This window comes from Cuculus canorus, chromosome 8 (assembly GCF_017976375.1).
Source record: "Cuculus canorus isolate bCucCan1 chromosome 8, bCucCan1.pri, whole genome shotgun sequence".
NCBI lineage: Eukaryota > Metazoa > Chordata > Aves > Cuculiformes > Cuculidae > Cuculus > Cuculus canorus.
The window spans coordinates 4,140,702-4,159,945 of record NC_071408.1 but is presented as its reverse complement, the minus strand read 5'-3'; the positions used below and the strand labels follow the sequence as shown (position 1 = coordinate 4,159,945).

Here is a 19,244-nt window from a genome sequence, read left to right as displayed (position 1 = left end):
TCCTTTATCATTAGATGGATGCTGAATACTTTGAAAGATTGATTCAAATAAAATAATTACAGGGAATTAGTGATTTCTAAGAATGCTTTCATGAGTTAGCTAAATAGCCTTATACTTTCCTGCATGTTAGTTCTCATTTTTAGGTTAGAGTGAATGAGAATTCCCAGAGATGCTTGTCAACACTTTATTAACATGTAATTAGATTTTTTTTTTCCTGTCAATAATGTATTCATAGTTTCTTTTAGTTACAAGTTGTTTTATTCTGAAAGCTTTGTCACTTATGTAGCTCCTTAAAAGCAGAAGACCAGTCTGAGCGTGCATAGTACTTTTATTTAATGAATCCCCAGTCATCTGTATTCATGGACAGAAAGGAAGGGTTGGCAAACAAACGATTCTGTGGTAAGATTTGTGTGCCTCTGTGGCCATTTGGCTTTCATGAATATCCCTTTTTGACCATAAAGGGAACTCTCACACATGGTTGTTTGTGATTTGTTCCCCGGTCTTTATTCACAAACACAGAAATAATACTCCTCAAGGGCATTCCAAAATGAGAACTTAGGGAAGTTGTATTTTTCTTGCTGCCACAAGATAACGTGGAAAGTGCCATTTCTCACTGCTTCTGTTTCTTATGGAAATTTTGTCTTTTTTTGTAACATAAGCCAAATGTCCATAATAAGCAGCTTCAAGCTGTGTGATGGAAGGACCTTACGTAATCCACTGTTTGCACAGCAAATCCTGGGCTGAGCAGTAGGTTCTCAGGTGAGCTCACGTGCCTGTGCGCAGGAGTGGTACTTCTGCTTGTGTGTTGACTACCTGCAGCATCAAATATGCAGAGAAAGGAGAAGTGTGGGTGCTCATCTTTGCTAAATTTTGCACTGTGTTTGTCTGGGCCATCACTAGGAGGTAAGGAGGTGTCCTTCACTCCTCTCGGACAACACGTGTCCTGTTAGCTGTAGCAAAATTGTAGCTTTGCACAGCTCAGCTAATGCTGACCAGGACAGATTGATGGGAAAGGGAAGAGAGGATCATACAAGGAAACTCCATCCTTGTCCAGTAGAGTCTTCTCTCACCTTCAGGTCCCTGAGCATCTCATCTAATTACACTTGCTCTGAGCGGAGGATTGGATTGGATGACTGACAGAAGTCTCTTCCAGCCTAAAGTGTTTTCTATGAAATGTATTTCTAAATACTTTATTAGCTTTCAACTTGCAATTCCAAAAACCAAAGATTGTCTTTTAAGAGACAATATTCAGGATTATTTTTTTCCCTTTTGTTCTGTATTTGTACTTTTCTCTTTTGCTTGCCTACAGCATGACGCAGTGAAGGTCCGGGTGGCTGAATGTGCAAGTGCGTTAGCTGCTGTGTGCTTTAATGGTGGGCAGCAGTGGGCTTTAGAACTGGAAGTTATTGTGAAGTGTAAGAGCACGACTGTGGAATAAGCGTGGGAGGATGAAAATATCAGTGGATCCCAAATAAAGGCATTCACTTTACAGTTCTGACACATAGATGTAAAGGTTGCTCAGCAAACTTGGTGATGACTAAGTGACAAATAACTGACATACTACAATGAAACCCTTGTTCCAGGCATTTGGGTGATGCGAGTCTGATTTGGGTGCTTTGCCAGGTGAAGATAATGGACTTGGCAAAGGAGTCCTCCTTGCATCTGAAAACATGGCACCTGGTCTTAATAAACAGACCTGCAGGAGGTTGCCAGAGCTACATGAAATTAGTACCTTGTTAGGCCTTTGACTAAAGGGTGATCTCAAATGTTTGAGATGGGTTGGTTTGTGCTGTTGCTGTCAGTTGCAACTGCTCAAAGTGTTCCTTATCAGACCATCAGTGCATTCACCTTTCTGGGTCAGGAAGTATCCCTTGATAATATTGAAGCCTTTGAGAATCAAAGGGAAAAAAAAAAGCTAGTTTTCCCTTTACAACAGCCAACAGTTTAATGGGTGTCAGTAGCTGATCTTAACTCCAGCCTCTTGCCATTCCCCTCTCTACTGACTGCAGTTCCGTAAGTGGGTTTGGTAGTGACATCTTGGCTGTTCTATGCACTGAATAAAGAGGGTCAGATTTTCTGGCCCTGGTTAATATTCCTCTTGGGTGGTGTAGAACTCGGTGTACAGAGACAGGAGAAATTGCCAGGTGGTGTAAAGCAGTGAATCTCGATGAATTCTGAAGGATTTATGATCATTTACACTAACTGCTGATATGACCTTTGCTTTCCATAGCGCTTCTTTCAAAGTCAGACACAAACTATTTGCAAGTAAGGGAGGGAGAGTCCAATCCTGAAGGATTGATGTGAGGAAAAACTTAAAATTTAGCATCAGACTTGCAAACGCCCACCCCCAGGTATGGAAATTTTCCAGCATTTAATATTATGGATGCTGAGGGGAAGAAAAAAATGCAAAAATATATTATCTTTCTTTTCTCTCCCCGTCTACTCAGTGAAGACAAATGTCAAATCCAAAACCAGATGGGATGTACGGAATTAATGTGCGCTGTTATTCACATGAATCAGAGAAATGATACCACATCTGGCCTAGCATTAATTTCTATACTTTTTGAACCTGTGCGCTTCCATCAACATCTGCTTAAGTTTGGGAACATAACCTGATAAAACCCTAGTGGTACATTCTGTGATCCATGCGTTAATAAATTTGCCACTAGTGCTAAGCTGTTTGTTATAGCAAAGGCATAACAACTATAAAGCATTACAGCTGTTGTAGCTGAGATGTTTTACTTAATTAAGAAGCTTTGAGGAGTTCATAGGCTGGAGAACTTTATGCCTTTGTAAGATACATACGTGTGGATGAAGATAGAGCTCTAAGTAGGTGACTGTGGGTGATGCTTCGACTTACCTGTTATCCTTTTATTCCTCTTTCCTCACTTCCTGACACGAAATGTGAGAACTGCTTAGATCACTGCTTTTTCTTACCACTACCCAGTCTCCAGATGAAAATATGAAACATCAAGGCATATAATCCTTTCATCATTACAAAGATGTGGGTACAAGAAAACAAGCTTTCAATGACTCAGGCAGAAAATAACGCTAAGTATTTAAATCATATGAATATGTATTATTATGCCTAACAAAATATTTTTACTCCTTCAATAGATGGTTATATTTAGTTACAGTTGTCACGGCATTATTCCAGTTCTGCCATGTCAATGGTGGTGATTTTCATTTTTTTATTTAAATAATTCCTGAAGATAGTCTTAAGGCGCGCTCAAAATTAATTTCTAATTTCTGAATGCCATTTATAAACTGTTGTTTGGGAGTCTTACATTTCAGTGGCCGCAAATGAGCTGTGGTAAATTCTCTTGGTAAATTTACTCTTGGTAAATTCTTGTTTTATTTCATACTTTTAGTTTTTGGAAAACAGCATATGGAATATTTTTCTCAATGAGTTTAGCTTGTAAATACAAATACTGGAAAATATGTTCCTATAAACTTAGGAAGAATGGAATATATAGGCTAAGTTATAAGCTGGTAAATTCCTGAGCTTGCAGGGGTATTGACCATAGTATTCCAGTCTGTGGTGTGAGTGTAGGTCTCCTGCCCCAGAGAGGGATCTGTCAGTGCCAGCAGCTACATGGTCATAGAGCATCAGTGTGGGAACTCTGCACATTTCTTGAACCAGTTGTTTGGTGGTGTTTTGTGAGTGTAAACAGGGATTTTTTGTTTTTTATCCTCTTTCTTTTGAACCTGAGAAAGAGAAGTTAACTGGCTCCTGCATTTGGTGAAGTAGAGAGACTGCTGCTTTGAAAGCACAGCTGTGTGAGCCTGATGCTCAGGCAACAAAGCTGGTGAGGGGGCTGGAGAACAAGTCTTACAAGGAGCGGCTGAGAGAGCTGGGGTTGTTTAGCCTGGAGAAGAGGAGGCTGAGGGGAGACCTTATTGCTCTCTACAACTACCTGAAAGGAGGTTGTGGAGAGGAGGGAGCTGGGCTCTTCTCCAAAGTGACAGAGGACAGGACAAGGGGGAATGGCCTGAAGCTCCGTCAGGGGAGGTTCAGGTTGGATATCAGAAAAAAATTCTTCACAGAGAGAGTCATCGGGCACTGGAACAGCTGCCCAGGGAGGGGGTCGAGTCACCTTCCCTGGAGGTGTTTAAGGACCGGGTGGATGAAGTGCTGAGGGACATGGTTTAGGGAGTGTTAGGAATGGTTGGACTCAATGATCCAGTGGGTCCTTTCCAACCTTGTGATTCTGTGATGCTGAAGAACCATGTAGGCTTAGTACTCACCGTCATTAATCCTTTCCAGTTAAAATTCTTAACCTTGAGTAGTTCTCTAAAACACAGTTGTTCTTTAGCTAATGCTTAGATGTCACCTTAGCCTATTTCATGGTTGCAGACTGTAGGCAGTGAAATCTGAGATTCATCCATGTTTCAAACGTGGCAGAAGAGTCTCTTTTGGCATGGATTTAATTTTCTCTAGATTAACTTAAAACTGGGATTGTCTTCCACAAGTTAAATATGAATTGGCAATGATACTTTACACCCCTTCACGCTCTGGGAGCGTAGGGGAGCCCTGTTCCAGCCCTGCAGTGCCACGGATGCCCGACTCCCAGCCTACGGTGGAGTTTGCTGGGGTTTAATCTGTTTTTTCTGGCTAAATCAGCTCTGACAGATGGAAAACTTTCAGAACCTTTTAGATGCCTCATGAATAGCAGATATTTTTGAAACGTACCTGCTCACACCTGGTGTCAGCACCAACGAGACCAGTGATGAGCTCGGACTCGCTTGTTTGGGATGCTGTACAAATGGTGCAGAGATTTGGGAAGAGAAAGAGCTTCCTTAATGTTTACACCAAAGGCCTTATCGCTCCAGCTGCGTGCCTTTGTTCAGCCTCAAGAGTTGTAAGCTGATGTCATCTGAGTCAAAGCAAACATTCAAAATCATTTCAGCATGGTTACAGAGCAGGAAAAACAAAACAGATCTGTCAGGGAGTGGGGCTGGGGATGCTGGGGATCCTGCCTGCCAAAACACACCCACCAGCAACTGCCGCAGCAAGCCTGGGATCAAGCAGGACCAGGAAAATAGGATAACTCTTGAGGGGGCTCAAAGGTTATTTTCCTGACATTTTTTAATCAAAACAAAACACCACCACGCTCAGCACTCTCCTTTTTCAAGTGTTTTTTTTTTAAATGGGAGTTTTTATTGCAGTTCTGCTCTCCACCCCCAGCAGAACAAATTTTTTTGATGAGCAAAAGATAGACAAAGTCTCTTTTAATAACATAACTGACCAGAATCCTTGAGAAACAGAAGCAGTCCCACCATCTCAACTAATAACTAATACAGATCAATCAAAAGAATTTACACCAGACCAAGATGGAGTGATGTACTGGCTAATGAAACACAGAGAATGTTAAAAAAAAAAAGGCTTTTTCTCTAATTTTCTGAGAAATTCTGCAACATTAAGGGCTTGTATTCTTTTACCTTATAATTTGTTATAAGGTGTTTTCAGTGGAAAGCTGGTTGAGCTTGCACAAGTCCCTTTAAGTGCACTGGCTAAGACCTCTGGAAAAGAGGGAAGAATGGAAAGAAATCTCCCTGTGAAATTTTGCACCTTATTTGGCAGCCTGAACTGGTCCCTGGTACAGGGTTTACCCCTGTGAGTTCTGCCACTGTCTGCTCTGCAATGGCCGTGTCTTTATAGCTCCACAAACAGCTGCACAAAGCCTATGGCCCCTGGCACCAGTCTTAGCCCATTCCATTGCTTGTTGTTCCAGAAACATCTTTCATCCTGGCCGGAGTCAAAGGGCAGGTTTGGAAAAGTCAGGTTTTGTTGTGTAGGTGTAGAGAACGCCAGCAATGCTGGAACCTAGGCTGGATTTTGATGGCAAATTCCTCTCAAAGTACAAGCCGCAGGCTTTGTTGTGCTTTTTCCAGTTCTCTACTCATGGCAGTTGGCGTGGACGCAGTACGGTGGGAATAACGTCCCACCTGGCCACGGGACCAGCACCACCTCATGTCGGCATAGCGTAGGCAAAATGTGGCGCACCAGCTTGTGCTGATGTAACGTGCTCGTGCCCACCTTGCCAAGCAACCCCAGGCTGCTTTGCGTGGTGTTTTGGCAGCAGTTAAATAAATTGCGAACCTACGTCTACTTATTGCAGCCGAAAGATGTAACTGGATGGAGAAATGGTGCCTTAATGCCTGGTTCTTTGGAGTTCAGGCAATTAATCCCTGCTTTGAGGACTGCGTGCGCAGAAAAATTACCTCCTGCAAAACTGTAGGAGGAGAACCATAAATATAGTGGTGAAAGCCGAGGTAGGCTCCAGATGGAATAGCCAGCTGTCCTGGGCAGCAGCTGGCCGTTCCTGGGCAAAATGAACATGCTGGGCAAGCCTGGCAGGTCAAATTAGAGGAGAGGCTCCTGGATAATGGCAGTTGTGACTATGTAAGGTCTGAAGGGCCTGACTGTCCTCTGAATTTGTGAGAGAGTGGGAAATGCTGTAAGGTACGTTGATTAACGGAAACACACTCTTTTTTTTTCAAAACATAATGAATTTTGCAAGCCGAGGTCAAATTTGTCAGCAGATGTGGTCTCCTGCTCCGAGGCATGCATTCTTCATTTAGCATTGCTCACCACCAGGATTATCTCCCTTTAAAGATGATGTCATGTTTTCATCCTACATATTATCCCTCTACAGCTATATTTTTTTGGCACGTAAACATATCCAAAGCTGGCATCCCTTTCTCTGAATGGGCAAAATGCCACCGTAGCAGATGGGCGAGCGATGAAACTAGCACAAGTGGCAAGTCAGACCCTACCCAGGGCAGCTTCCCTTCCAGGAACAAGGAAACAGCATTCTGTGAAGTTGTTCAGCATCTCAAATAAAGATAGATGTTATTATCCCTTGATTCATGAGATTTATGTCGAAGAATTCAAGTTACCAAACACAGGCTCAGAGAGTGAGAAAAGTTGTTTTGTAGTTACTTCAGACGCAAGTTGTGCAAGAGGAAATACTGAATCAACTAATTAGTTTTCTAATTGATTTCCTGAATTAAAGAGTTTTGCCTAAGCACGGTACTAAATGAATGAATTTGTGCTTAGCCTGAAACACAGGTAAAAAATATCCATGAAATAAACAATGAATGTGGAAAATTCCTTACAGAGGTGCAGTTTCAGTCGATCTGATCTGGGACGGTTCACTCGTCACCTGGTTTACAGAGTGAGAATTTGTTTTGGTTTCATTTTCAATAATCCTTCAGGTATCAAAATTTCTCAATTAAGTAGTATTTCTCCATGTCTGTCTAAAGAGAAAGGAAGGGAGAAATACATAGTGTAATATCCTGGATCTTCACTTTTCTTTCTGGAAAAAGCATTTTGGGAGTTAGCAGACTGTTATTTATGTTTCTCTTTTTTAAAATAAACTGATTAATATCCTTACTATATATTTCTATACTTTTCAATTATATAAGTTTGGTTTAAGTCCCCTGTTATATCAGGTTTCAGACATCTTAGCATTGCTGAATTGATTAGAAAGGAGAGGGTTGCTTATAACTCCTCATAATGAGGTATCTTTATTGGAAGTCAGTTGTGTGAAGTGTTTTAAAAGAAGGAAACGAAACCAAAAAAGAATGGTCTGGGATATCACGCCTTTTTCATTTTCTTTTACGCTAAAATTAAAAACTAGAAAATGAAAGTATTAGGCAACCTTGGAAATAAGTTTTACACCTGGTGTAAATTGAATGGCTACAGAATTTCTCTGTAGTTAGTCTGCAGACTAATTCCCAGCGCATTTTAGGCCTAAATCTGTCCTGTTGTATAGCTGTTATTCATAGGAGGCCCCTAAATAAAGAATAAAATCCTAGAATAGTCTCTGTTGCCTATGTGCTTGCGCACCGCAGTGTCCATGTGAGGTCCTACAGCTGGGTTGGGGCAATTTCCAGTTTCAGTACAGGATGGGTGATGATGTGATGGAAAAGGACTTGGGGTGCTGGGGATGGGAAGCTCGACATGAGCCGGTAATGTGCGCTCGCAGCCCAGAAGGTCAACCCTGTCCTGGGCTGCATCCAAAGCAGCGTGGCCAGCAGGGTGAGGGAGGGGATTCTGACCCTCTGTTCCTCTCTTGGGAGACCTGAATTGGAATATTGTGTCCAGTTCTGGAATCATCAACCTAAGAAGCTGTTGGAATGGGTCCAGAGGAGGCTACAAAGATGATCCGAGGGCTGGAGCACTTCCCATACAAGGACAGGCTGAGAGAGTTGGGGTTGTTCAGCCTGGAGAAGAGAAGGCTCTGAGGAGATCTTATAGCGACCTTCCAGTACCTGAAAGGAACCTACAGGAGAGCTGGGGAGGGGCTGTTTGCAAAGGCTTGGCGTGATAGAACAAGGGACAATGGGTATAAACTGGAGAGGGGCAGATTATTTCTAGACTGGACATAAGGAAGAATTTTTTTCACGCTGAGAGTGGTGAGGTTCTGGCCCAGGTTGCCCAGGGAAGCTGTGGCTGCCCCATCACTGGAGGTGTTCCAGGCCAGGTTGGATGGGCCTTGGGCAGCCTGATATAGGGGGAGACTGTTCCTGCCCATGGCAGGGGGTTGGAACTGGATGATCTTTAAGGTCCCTTCCAACCCAAGCTATGCTATGATTGTTTGATCTGCATCTACTGTTAGCGAGGGAGCTCCAGACATCAGACAACAGCTAGGGAAAACGTTGGCCTGCAGTTTTATTGCTGGCAAAGTGAGACTTGCAGAAGCTGTCACTGATGAATGCTGTGGTTTCTGTTTCCTTGGTTAGGAGAGGAGTCACTCACAATTTTTGTGGACAAACGGAAGCTGAGCAAGAGGTCGGAAGGAAGTGATCCCAACACGAACAGCTCTGCGGTGACTCTGGAGACCCTGCATCAACTGGCAGCCTCCTACTTCATTGACAGGGACAGCACGCTGCGCAGGCTCCACCACATCCAGATCGCCTCCACTGCCATAAAGGTAGGAGAAGTCCTCCAGGACCAAACTGCAGAGACATTTCAGATTCACTCGCTGCCTCTCAGGAGAGGTGTGTTTTGATTAGCAAAAATAGATTTGTTAGCAAAATGATTTTTGTTCTGAACTTTATCTGAATCAAAGCATCCAATCAATAATTAAGGTTCTGGTTAGAAGTGGGTTGAATGCACTGAAGGTATTACTCTTGATGAGCGATACAGGATTTGGGTGATACAGATGGCTTTTACAGAAGTGTTTGCCCATCGAGACAGTCTTTGTTACAGGTGTGCTTAGCAACTGATAGGCAGGCTTTTGGTTTTTGTTTGTTTTAACTGACCTTTGGAACAATTTGGAACTCTTCATTCTGTAGTTTTGTGGAGGCACATCTAATGTTCTGTTAGGAACTTCTTTTAGTACAGTTTGTCAACCAAAGCATCCTGCCTGCTGACTGCTGTAGGTCACTCCTAGCACTGAAGGATGCTTGGCTGAGATCGGTGCCACAGCACCGATAATCATATAAGACTACAACTGTTCTTTTGAGCGGCTCTGTAGCCTCATGTTCTTTATTTTAAATGACCTCTCTCAGTCCATTTCCAGCATTGAAGAGCAAATAAAATTTTAACTTGCAGTTTAGTATTTTAACATAAGATGTGATTTAGAATCTGTTCTGCTCATTGGATCTTTCCACTCGTAACTAAGGTCTTCGTTAAAGACTGTCTGAAGCCAACTGGAGTTTGCAGCTACCTTGGCTGCTCCTTGAGTAAACAAAGATTGACCTCCTTGGGTGTGCCAGAGCCTTTAAGGTGAGGAGGAGACAATTGGAGTTTGTTGCTGTGCAGCACCGGTGCAATTTGGCTGCTGCTATGTGGAGGATATTCCTCCTGTGCCATCCGCCACAGCCTGGCAGCATAGCAGCGACCCCCTGACCATCCACAGGCACACGATGGGAGTGAGAGAGTGGCAGCACACGCCTCACAAATTTCTGTAGTTGAAGCACTTAACTGAACAAAAGAACTGTTTCTGTTGAAAATTAGGAACGCAAAAGCAAGCCAGGGAAGGCATTTTTTTGTTCTCTCCCCACATTGCTGTTTTTGAATTGGAAAACCATGAAATGAAGTTCCAGATCTGTGGTGTAAGTAGCACGTTTCAAGATTATTTATTAAAATATACGTAGTGACATCTGAGTTAGATCACGGGCTTTCCATGGAGCTGCAGACCCAGGTTGCTACGTTCTAGCAGGTCAGGCTGAGGGCCAGTTCGGAAGACATGACACTGGGGGGACTTGAGGACCAGAGTGGCCGGCAGCCAGCTCTGTGCCTTTCCCTCCTGGGCTGCCCCAGTGGGGAGAGTGAGCCCAGTGCTCTTCACACCAGTAAACTGCTGGGCAGCTTTTTTTTGGGAGATGAGAGTGGGGATTTGCAAAGAGGGGAGTCCAAGAGGAGTTCTCTCAGCTGACCATAACTCCCTTCCGACCAGCATCAAAGGAATCCAATATAAATGTGTTGGAACAGGTTTAGAAATTCCTGAAGCTCTGAATTTCTATTTGACGTTTACCAAGTGATACGCAATCATTTTTTGATGCCTCAATAGTTAACAAAAAAGAAAAACGGTGTTCGGAATCTCTTTAGTATTTGATACTGTCATTTTTATTTCACTCTCAAATAGCAATGCTGTGTCCTAAAAACAATTTGCTTGCACATGTAACTTCATTTCCTTAAAAACAAACAAACAAACAAATAGAAAGAGTCATTATCTGTTGAATAGTTTGTTTTCCTTTCCTTTTACGTCACTCAGTTTTGTTTACATTTTGGCTGTCTTTCTATCACGCAGTGTACTGACTCTGTCATACTAGCACAGTCGTCTATATTTTAAGAAGAGAGAGCTGAGAGTATTAATAATGTTTCGTATAAAACAAAAAAAATATTATTCAGAACAGGCAAGAATTAAAGCACAAATCAAAAGAGGTGGTGACTGGAGATAAATCATAAGACATCAATGCACAAATGAGCCCGGCCACAAAGGTATTCCTGGAGTTTTGGACTTTGAAGTGAATGGGAATCATTTGCTGATATTTGCTTGTTAGCTTCCACATTTCCTGTGACTGTGGGCAATCGGAAACTGCGGCAGTAGTTAGAAACAACTTTCAGAGTTCTTTGGACAGCCGTGTGTTTGCTGTTCTGAGATGACTGAACTTGATGGCTGTGACGCTCCCGAAAACATTCTTTGAGAAGAGAGATTAAAAATATACATTCCTCCTTCAAAAACACAACCAACCAAATAAAGCCACTGTATTTCATTCCTTTTAGCTCCAAAATCAGTATAACCCCCTCAAGTCAGACTAGATCACGCCTCACGTGTCTTTTTTCCTATAGTTGTACCTGCAAAAAAAAAAACAACCATGTTTTCTCTTAAAAAGCAAAACAGATAATACTTATTAACAACGCAGTGTGACTCCTAAGCAAGTTGCTGTCTGAATTCTGTGCCCCTTCTTGTGATTGTTCTTTTCTCCTGTCTATCTGCCTCGGGAAGGGAGGATTTTCTTTTTGAATGTATTGTAAATTGATAACTCGTCAAAAAGATTTAATGATCATCTATCAAGAAAAACGCAATAATAATATTATGAAGGAAATGTTATCTTGTCTACAGGAGCAGGAAACGGTCATTAAAAAACCTAAGCATGCAGTAGTAGAGGAGGGTCTTGAAGCTCCCTTAAAAGCACCCCAACAATGGATTTGTGTAGGACAGGAAAGAGGATGAGCATTATCAGAGCTATCGCAGCGATATTCTGGGATAGCAGTGAGCACCTCGCAGGTTCTCAGACCAGGGCTGTTCGGTTCCTTATGCTTCCAGCTGCTTCTTCTAGTGCTTCCTTAATAAATAAAGGCCAGTAGATGTTACTGATGAGGCATGGAGAGGGATCTGTTAAGTCTCTTGAATTACAGAGTCAACATCAAATATGGGGTGAGAATGATCCAAGCTCAGTCTGTCTTCCGGCGGGGTGAAAAAAAATTACCAGCAGTAAATATCTCTTTTCACACCTTCTAAGAATTTCTCTTTGGAAAGCAAAATACAATGATAGATTTTTCTCCCTTATGTAATTAAAATGATTGTTTGATCAATCCTTATATACTTCATTGAAATTAATTGAGATATTTAATAGCTGAACATTTTTCATACAGGTCTCGATAAATAATTTTGTGGGACTGGTGCAGGAAGATAATATTTTGATAAGCTTTATAATTAAGCTTTTCCATCAGAAATCCTAATTTAATGTCATAGAGAAAGGAAAGCACTTAGAAGGGGGAAGTGAGAATCCGTGTTAAAGTCTTCATGTTTCATTTGTATTTATCTAGTGAGAAACAGTACCATTCAGAGCAAAATCTGTTAATGTGCAGCGTGAGGAAAGGACTGGAAGAGATATATTACATGAATTTGTTAATCAAATTTGTTTGTGATCGAGTTTGTTAGCTGTGGCATAGTTATCCTTAAAAATGACATGAGTACAGCTGATTGAGGCTTCACATTAATCAAATGTACAAACAATGTACATTGACAGTACATTGTTTATCCTGTATTAAAAAAGGCAAAATCACCGTGTCACATTTTCCAACTGGAAATCAAATGTCCAAGGGAGCAACCTAGAGCCTACACCAATATTTAACATATTTAAAATCCCTAATACACACATTCTTTCAATGTTATTTTAATGCATGCATTTCAGTGTAAGTCGTTAGGCTCATATGCTAAATCAACAGTTTGCACCCTCAGGGGCCTCATTGGAAACTCACCAAATGCCTGAGGGCTGCAACTAATTTGCATATACATTTACATGAATGTACATCCTGTTGTGTTTGAAATATTAGTGATCCAGCATTACTTCCTTTGCATGCTCATTTGAGAAGCTTTTTCCTGTGAAGATTTCCCTTCAGATGCACTGACAGCAGTTCGCTCTCCCTGTTAGCATCCCTGTTAGGATGATGGGGTGTGCTCTCCTCTTGTTAATAAAATCCTGTCCGGTCACGGAAGCAGAATACAAATAAGTTCAGCAAATGTTTTTCTTCCCCTGTGTGGTATCTTTAATGAGCAATATTCTCAGCTCTTCCAACTCAGCGCTGTTCTCACTTCTATACACCCATGCTAGCGTGCACCTATGGAAGATCTAATGGTAGCTGAAGGCCAAAGGGAAGGTGAAATGACCGGACACTTAGGACTTTGCAATGACCTTAATCCGTATGACTGGCCTGTTTCCTTTGCTGATGGATGGGTGGTGTAAACAAGACGTGTAGGTCATGAATTGCTGTAGCCTCTACTGTGTCCTGCCATTGCCCACTGGCAGAATGACCTCAGTGTACCGCCCTGAGATTGTGTCTCCATCGTCCTAGCAGTTAATTAGGAGCCTTTTTCTATGGTGGGTGGGTGGCAGAGGGCTTTGTGTGGTAAAACAGGATTCCATTCTGCTTTGTGAGTCTAATGCACCTGGGAGACAACTGTATACTCCTGCTGAAATGACTCCAGTTCACGTTTGCTACAAGCTTTAATTCCACCGCTGTCACTAATGAACTTCTGCATTAAGCCCAAACAATTGTGCAGAAGACATAAGAAACAAATTGGTCATACAGCAAATAAAACATTACTGTATTTTCTCTCGCTGCATTCTGCAAAAGGATCACCGCAGTTCTGGTAGGTGGGAGTAACGTTGCTGATTGATAAAGCGAGGCTGTTACAGTCGTCGTCTTTTGGAGGATATCCTGTTCTGTTCCAGATTACATTTTTTTGCAGGGGAGCTGGGGCAGGTGAAGAGAGTGTAGGTGTTATCTTTGCGTCCAGCCAGCTGTGGGACAGCCACAGTGCAAGGAAAGAACAAGAGGCAATACAAGAGCAGATGCATAAATTGAATTTTCCGCCAGCTATTTACAGCCAGATTACAGCCCATTTATTCCATCTGAGTGAGAAAGAATAAACATCCTTGAGGATGTGCCCTCTAATTTCAATTAAATTTTATTGTGCAATTTGCTTTCTTCTTCCCCCAAAACACTTTTTTTGCTATGAGAGATTTAAGCACTTTTGTTGTCTCTGAAAACTTTAGATTACAAATAGTTTATCAGAACAGGGCTCTATTGTGATGGTAAATATCTCTGATTATCTATAATTAACCCATGAATGACTCATAGTGGGTTGTTAGAGAGGAAACTTAAGCGTAATGAAATTACTTTCTCACTCAAAATTCAGACTGAAATCCAGACCGGTTTTTTTTTGTTTCATTTGGTCTGAAAAAGGTCGCTTGTCTCATTTTTTTTTCTTTCATACCTCATACTTGAATGTGTTTTTCTGTGGATTCCAGTAATTGCTGTAATCAAAAGTAGAAATGCTGAAATACTGTACAGCCTTATGCTTTTGTCTGATTTCTGGCGAATTCTACATGTAGCGAGTTTTCCTGGCGTGGGTGAACAGATTCTGGAAGCTTTTGAAATCCAGATCTTGAACCTTTGTTGCCCTCACTTTCCGTGTTCAGTTTGTGGGATTTAGGACTATACAGCCTTGTAAAGGGCCAAAGCTTGGGAAGGTCAGAAAGTTGTGCCCAGCAAGAGCTTCAAGTTGGAAAACCACAGTTAGAAACACTGGGCCGAAAAGACCTGTAATGTCAGGTATTTGTTGACTCCATTGAAGAAATTAATAGAATCACAGAATTGTGGAATGGATTGACTTGGAAGGGACCTTAAAGCCCATCCAGTTCCAACCCCCCTGCCATGGGCAGGGACACCTCCCACTGGCTCAGGCTGCCCAAGGCCCATCCAACCTGGCCTGGAACACCTCCAGGGATGGAGCAGCCACCACTGCTCTGAACAACAGTAGAAGTAAGTTAGATTAAACGTACCTAGGAAAGTAAAAGCCAGAAATGTTTGTCCCTTTTCAAAGCTTTGTGGCTTCCTCAGTGTGTGGATGTGGTGAAATTACTGCAACACGTAGAGGAAAAGCACAGTGCAGATTTTCAAGGACAAGTTTTGTTCAGGTCCATTATGAACGTCCGTGTTCCTCACTACCTTCATTTGGCCTTCGTACAAGAACAAAGCTTGAAATTTTTCGAAGGGGGAGTCAAACGTTAATGTTTTCAGGAAATACATAGAAACTGTTTTCCTAAATCTCTGTCTTGATGTGGTAAACTCCCATAAAATTTAGTAAGGATTGAGTATTTTGCAGGTTACCTTGAAAATCTCGATTGTTATTTAAAGCTTCACAAACCCTTCGCTAATTATATGGCTTGGTATGGATTTTTTGGCCCTCATACCATGCAGGTAGGCATCTAAGTGCCATTATATTTTGGGCATCACCTCTTTTCTTCCAGTAATCTGAGTTTAACTGTGGATTTGGGTGGGCAGCCGGGATCAAAATGCTGGCATTCTGTTCTTCGAGCCTGGCTAAACCGCAGCACAAAGCACAGGAGCCGTTCTCTAGTACAGGTGCTAACATCAATAATGTGAAACCTAGGACTGTGTTTGGCTCAGTGTAACGTTGGTATATCTGAGCTTTTATACATTTATGTCTGGGAGCCGCTGGAGATCTCTGGGTCAAATTCACTATGGGTGTAATGAAACTTTGTGACAGTCGCGCACGGTCTGTTAGCTAATTCTAAGAATACGCCGAGTGTAAAGGTTAGGGATTTATTTCCGTATCTTATTCAAGAATTTAAGGCATTGATAATAAAAACAGCCTTAATTCATTTGGACAGTCGGAATTTAATTAACTTGGAACTCCAGGACTGCTTTCCCTAAGAGGTAAGGTAGCGGTCAGCTCTGCAGCTGGTGTAAACCCGCACAAGTCCTTTGAGAATCTGGTCCTCACTAGTCCAGAGAGTGAGAGAATAAGGGGGGAAAGGGACCAGCAAGTTAATGCAGTAACACGTTTTACTAAACACTCTCAGAATGCAGACTCAGCAGCATAATTGACACAATGCATCACAGCAGCTGCAGAGCGGCACTCCTAAAAGGATGGTTTTAGCAGCTCTAATATAGACTACATTGTCTCATTATATTTTCAGCCATGTGCTAGAGGAGTAATGAGTGCAAGAAGTTATAACATCACTAGCTAGTTGGAAACACAGCATGAAATGCTTTCAAAGCAACAAAATAGCACATAATAGAGATGCTGGGGTATACGTTTTAGAAAGGTTTTAGATAACTATTCTTCACCTTAAAAAAATATGAAACAACAACAATGGTTAGACTATATGACATAATAGGACACAACAAATTGAAGGACTTTGTTGTATCATTACGTAGTTCAGTCAAGAGAGAAGGGTTAAAATGCCCTGAAGAAAATAAAGACTGCCAAACCCTAAGCAGGTTAGACTGTACATCTGTAAACAAGAGACCTTAACAGCATTGGTAGAATGTTTGCCATTACAGTCATCAAAAAACCATAATTCATACTACCGTTCCTTAAATGTTTCATATTCTTTTTTTAAAAAGAATGTAACTTAAGTAAATAAACCCAGAAAACGGAGAAGGATTTTAATACTCAGATCCACAGTGAACATATTGAGCAATGTGGTCAGAGCAGAACATTCCAGCACTGGTTCGGAGGCACTCAGTTTTGTATGGATTTTAATTGGTCTTTATTCTGGCAGTGCAGTGGTTTGTGTAGAGTCGTGACATGTGCTTCAGTGCTCTCCATGTCTAATTGGCAGCTTCTGTCTGTCAGCAGGGCACGGAGTGTCAGGCAAGGACTATAAAATTCACAGAACCTTTCCCTACCTCTGAACGCTAAGAAATATGAGTTAGTACATACCAACAATGCGTATGAACACAAAGAGCAGGTTAGGAGGAATACCTCAGCATAACTGGGGCTGAGAGTCAGAAGAAATAAGCTTAGAGAATCATAAAAAGCTGTCAGAAAGGTTTCAGTTGTCCGTATTAAATTCCCTATAGAATTTATACCTATGATACATTTTCACACGGTTTGCTGTCGTAGGTTATAATTCAAACTGCAATCATCTTATACAGTCTGTTAATTTGATGGTACAAAACATCCCTGAAAATATCTTTGGTGTATGAATCCTTTATAGGCACCTGATTCTGAGTGACATCATTGCAGTGTTCTGCAGCTCACGATTCTTTTTACCTGTAAGGCTTCCCACGGCACTTCAGCAGGATTTACGTTTCTGACAGCAAAACTCTGATGTAACCCTTAACAGGAGAATGCTCATGGTGCCTCTACGTGCTGTGGCAGCTGCTGGGTTTAAGAAAGGTTCCGTTGCTCATCCAGGAGACTTTCTATGGTGCTGAGTGATTACTGCAGTGTTTTCAGATATTTAATGGCTGAAAAGGTGTCGGCCCCGTCACTGGCCTGCAGACTTTAATGCTGAATCACGTATCCGAAGTACCAAAATAAAAAGCGTTTCTGATTTTACAGGGTGAGGTTCTGACCTTACACAAAGAATAAACTCCCCTGGAATCAAAGGAGTTTCTTTGCCTGATTGATACCGCCAAGATAAAAGTTTTCTTCGTCCAACCTCAGCCGTCATCTTGCTAACTTATCAAACTGTTAATCGTTCTCTCTCTGGGTTACCCAAATGAACCCTCTCGTTCCCAGGGAATAGTTAATACATGTCATGGTCTTCGGGGAAACTGCAGCATTCCTCCTCTTATTTTTGTTAAAAGTAAAATAAAAGTTAAAAAACTTAAAAAAACCCCTCAAATATAAAAGAATTGTAGTGTTACAGTCACACTAGTCCAGAAGGGTCCAACGGTTACAATAATTTCCCTAGAGGATACCAGTGTACAGTCTCCTACCAAGTATGTTGATTCTTAAGGAAATAGTTTTCTTCAGGACTGCGCAGAGCCTTGAAAAAGAAAAAAACATTCCATGTTCTGACTTCATTTTTTCATTAAATCCCTAATGTGCACAAATAAATGATGACAAAATGTTCTAGATAATAACGTGGTTTGAAGAGGACCATCACAATATTTTTTTCTGTTGTATTTTAGTCCCTTTAAGCAGACTTCGTTCTTACTCCGGTTCTCTGCTTGAAATATGACATTTGCAGCAATACTGTCATAATGTAATTGTATGAAATAAATACCCGATGCTTCTTGAAGCGTGGCAATTTATATACTTAGTTAAATCTAACGATAAAATGTGTGGGGCTACTTCTCTTTTATTTGAGGATATCTGAGAGGACTGAATTACTGTGATTTTTATATGTTTTTGAATAGTTTCCTCTGCTCCTAAAGACCAATCTATTGAAAATAACCCTGTGGGAAAGAATTGGTATATTCCAGGAAGGAGTAAAATCTCATACCATTTTGTCTTGAAGTAAAAGACAAAGGTATTTCACAACTGCATGGCATCAGGAGGTTACAGTGCTGGAAAGACAGTAAGAAAAGTTACTTAAGATAATTGATTCAACTTTATCAACAACTTTGCTGTCGCATTACACTGGGCAGGATCTATCCTTCATGAAGATAGGGAAAGCTGGTAAGTCTGCTGTGTGCTCTGTAAAGAGGTATATATGGTGATAGCTTAGAAAGGATTGGGTTCTACTCACAAGATAGACATTCTAATAAATAAAAAGTCATGAAAAACCACACGGTGACAAATACACATTTCCTGCATTTATGTATGTAAGACCTATAGCTCCAACAGCAACTCCTGTCAAAGTATTTTTCACCCACCATATCATGTAAAAGTACAGAAATGCTTGAGTACCGTGTGCTATGTTTGCAGTTCTGAGTATTTTGATTATTGAATCAAACTCGGCAAACTTTTGATTCCAGTTTCACTTTTGTTCTTCTAAGTAAAACATTGAACTCTGATTTGAAGTTTCCACTTCCTGATGTGATGTGCAGTTTTGGACACTTTCTTTTCTCCTCTGTCAGTTTTTGTGAGTTCGTTAAAACCTTAAAGGATATAATGAAAATACGATGTACAAACACTTTCACTATTCACTTCTTATTCACTAGTTCTTATTCACTAAAGGCATTTTCTACAGTCTTTAGACTTTTGAGAGTTTGACATTTAAAGTCTCTATATTTAAGGATGGGTATAAGCAAAACCATCTCAGTCCTTACGCTGCAGGATTCTTCACTTGACTTGTGCGTATTTGACAGGACTTAAGTGTAAAAGAAATGTTCTTTTTTCCATTAATTTTGACAGGCATCAGACCGTATACAGAACACGAGTACCCGCTCTCATTTCCAACCAATTTGGACTGAAATGAGAAACCTGGATTCAGTTCTCCTTTTAGATCTATAGCAGAAAGGCAGTAGAATTGTCTGGAATGCAGCTGGTCTCAGAGGAATAAAAAGGGGG

General features: G+C 41.3%; 1 protein-coding gene across 2 annotated transcripts in view; it reads left to right on the top strand.

Moving 5' to 3' along the window:
- BRINP3 (BMP/retinoic acid inducible neural specific 3) overlaps window positions 1-19,244 on the top strand; it is a 195,297-nt gene that overhangs the window by 111,626 nt on the left and 64,427 nt on the right. For both annotated transcript variants that reach the window (XM_054073474.1, XM_054073473.1), the window contains one exon: window positions 8,752-8,942. In XM_054073474.1, the coding sequence (XP_053929449.1) occupies window positions 8,752-8,942 (191 nt within the window). The remainder of the gene's footprint in view (window positions 1-8,751; window positions 8,943-19,244) is intronic.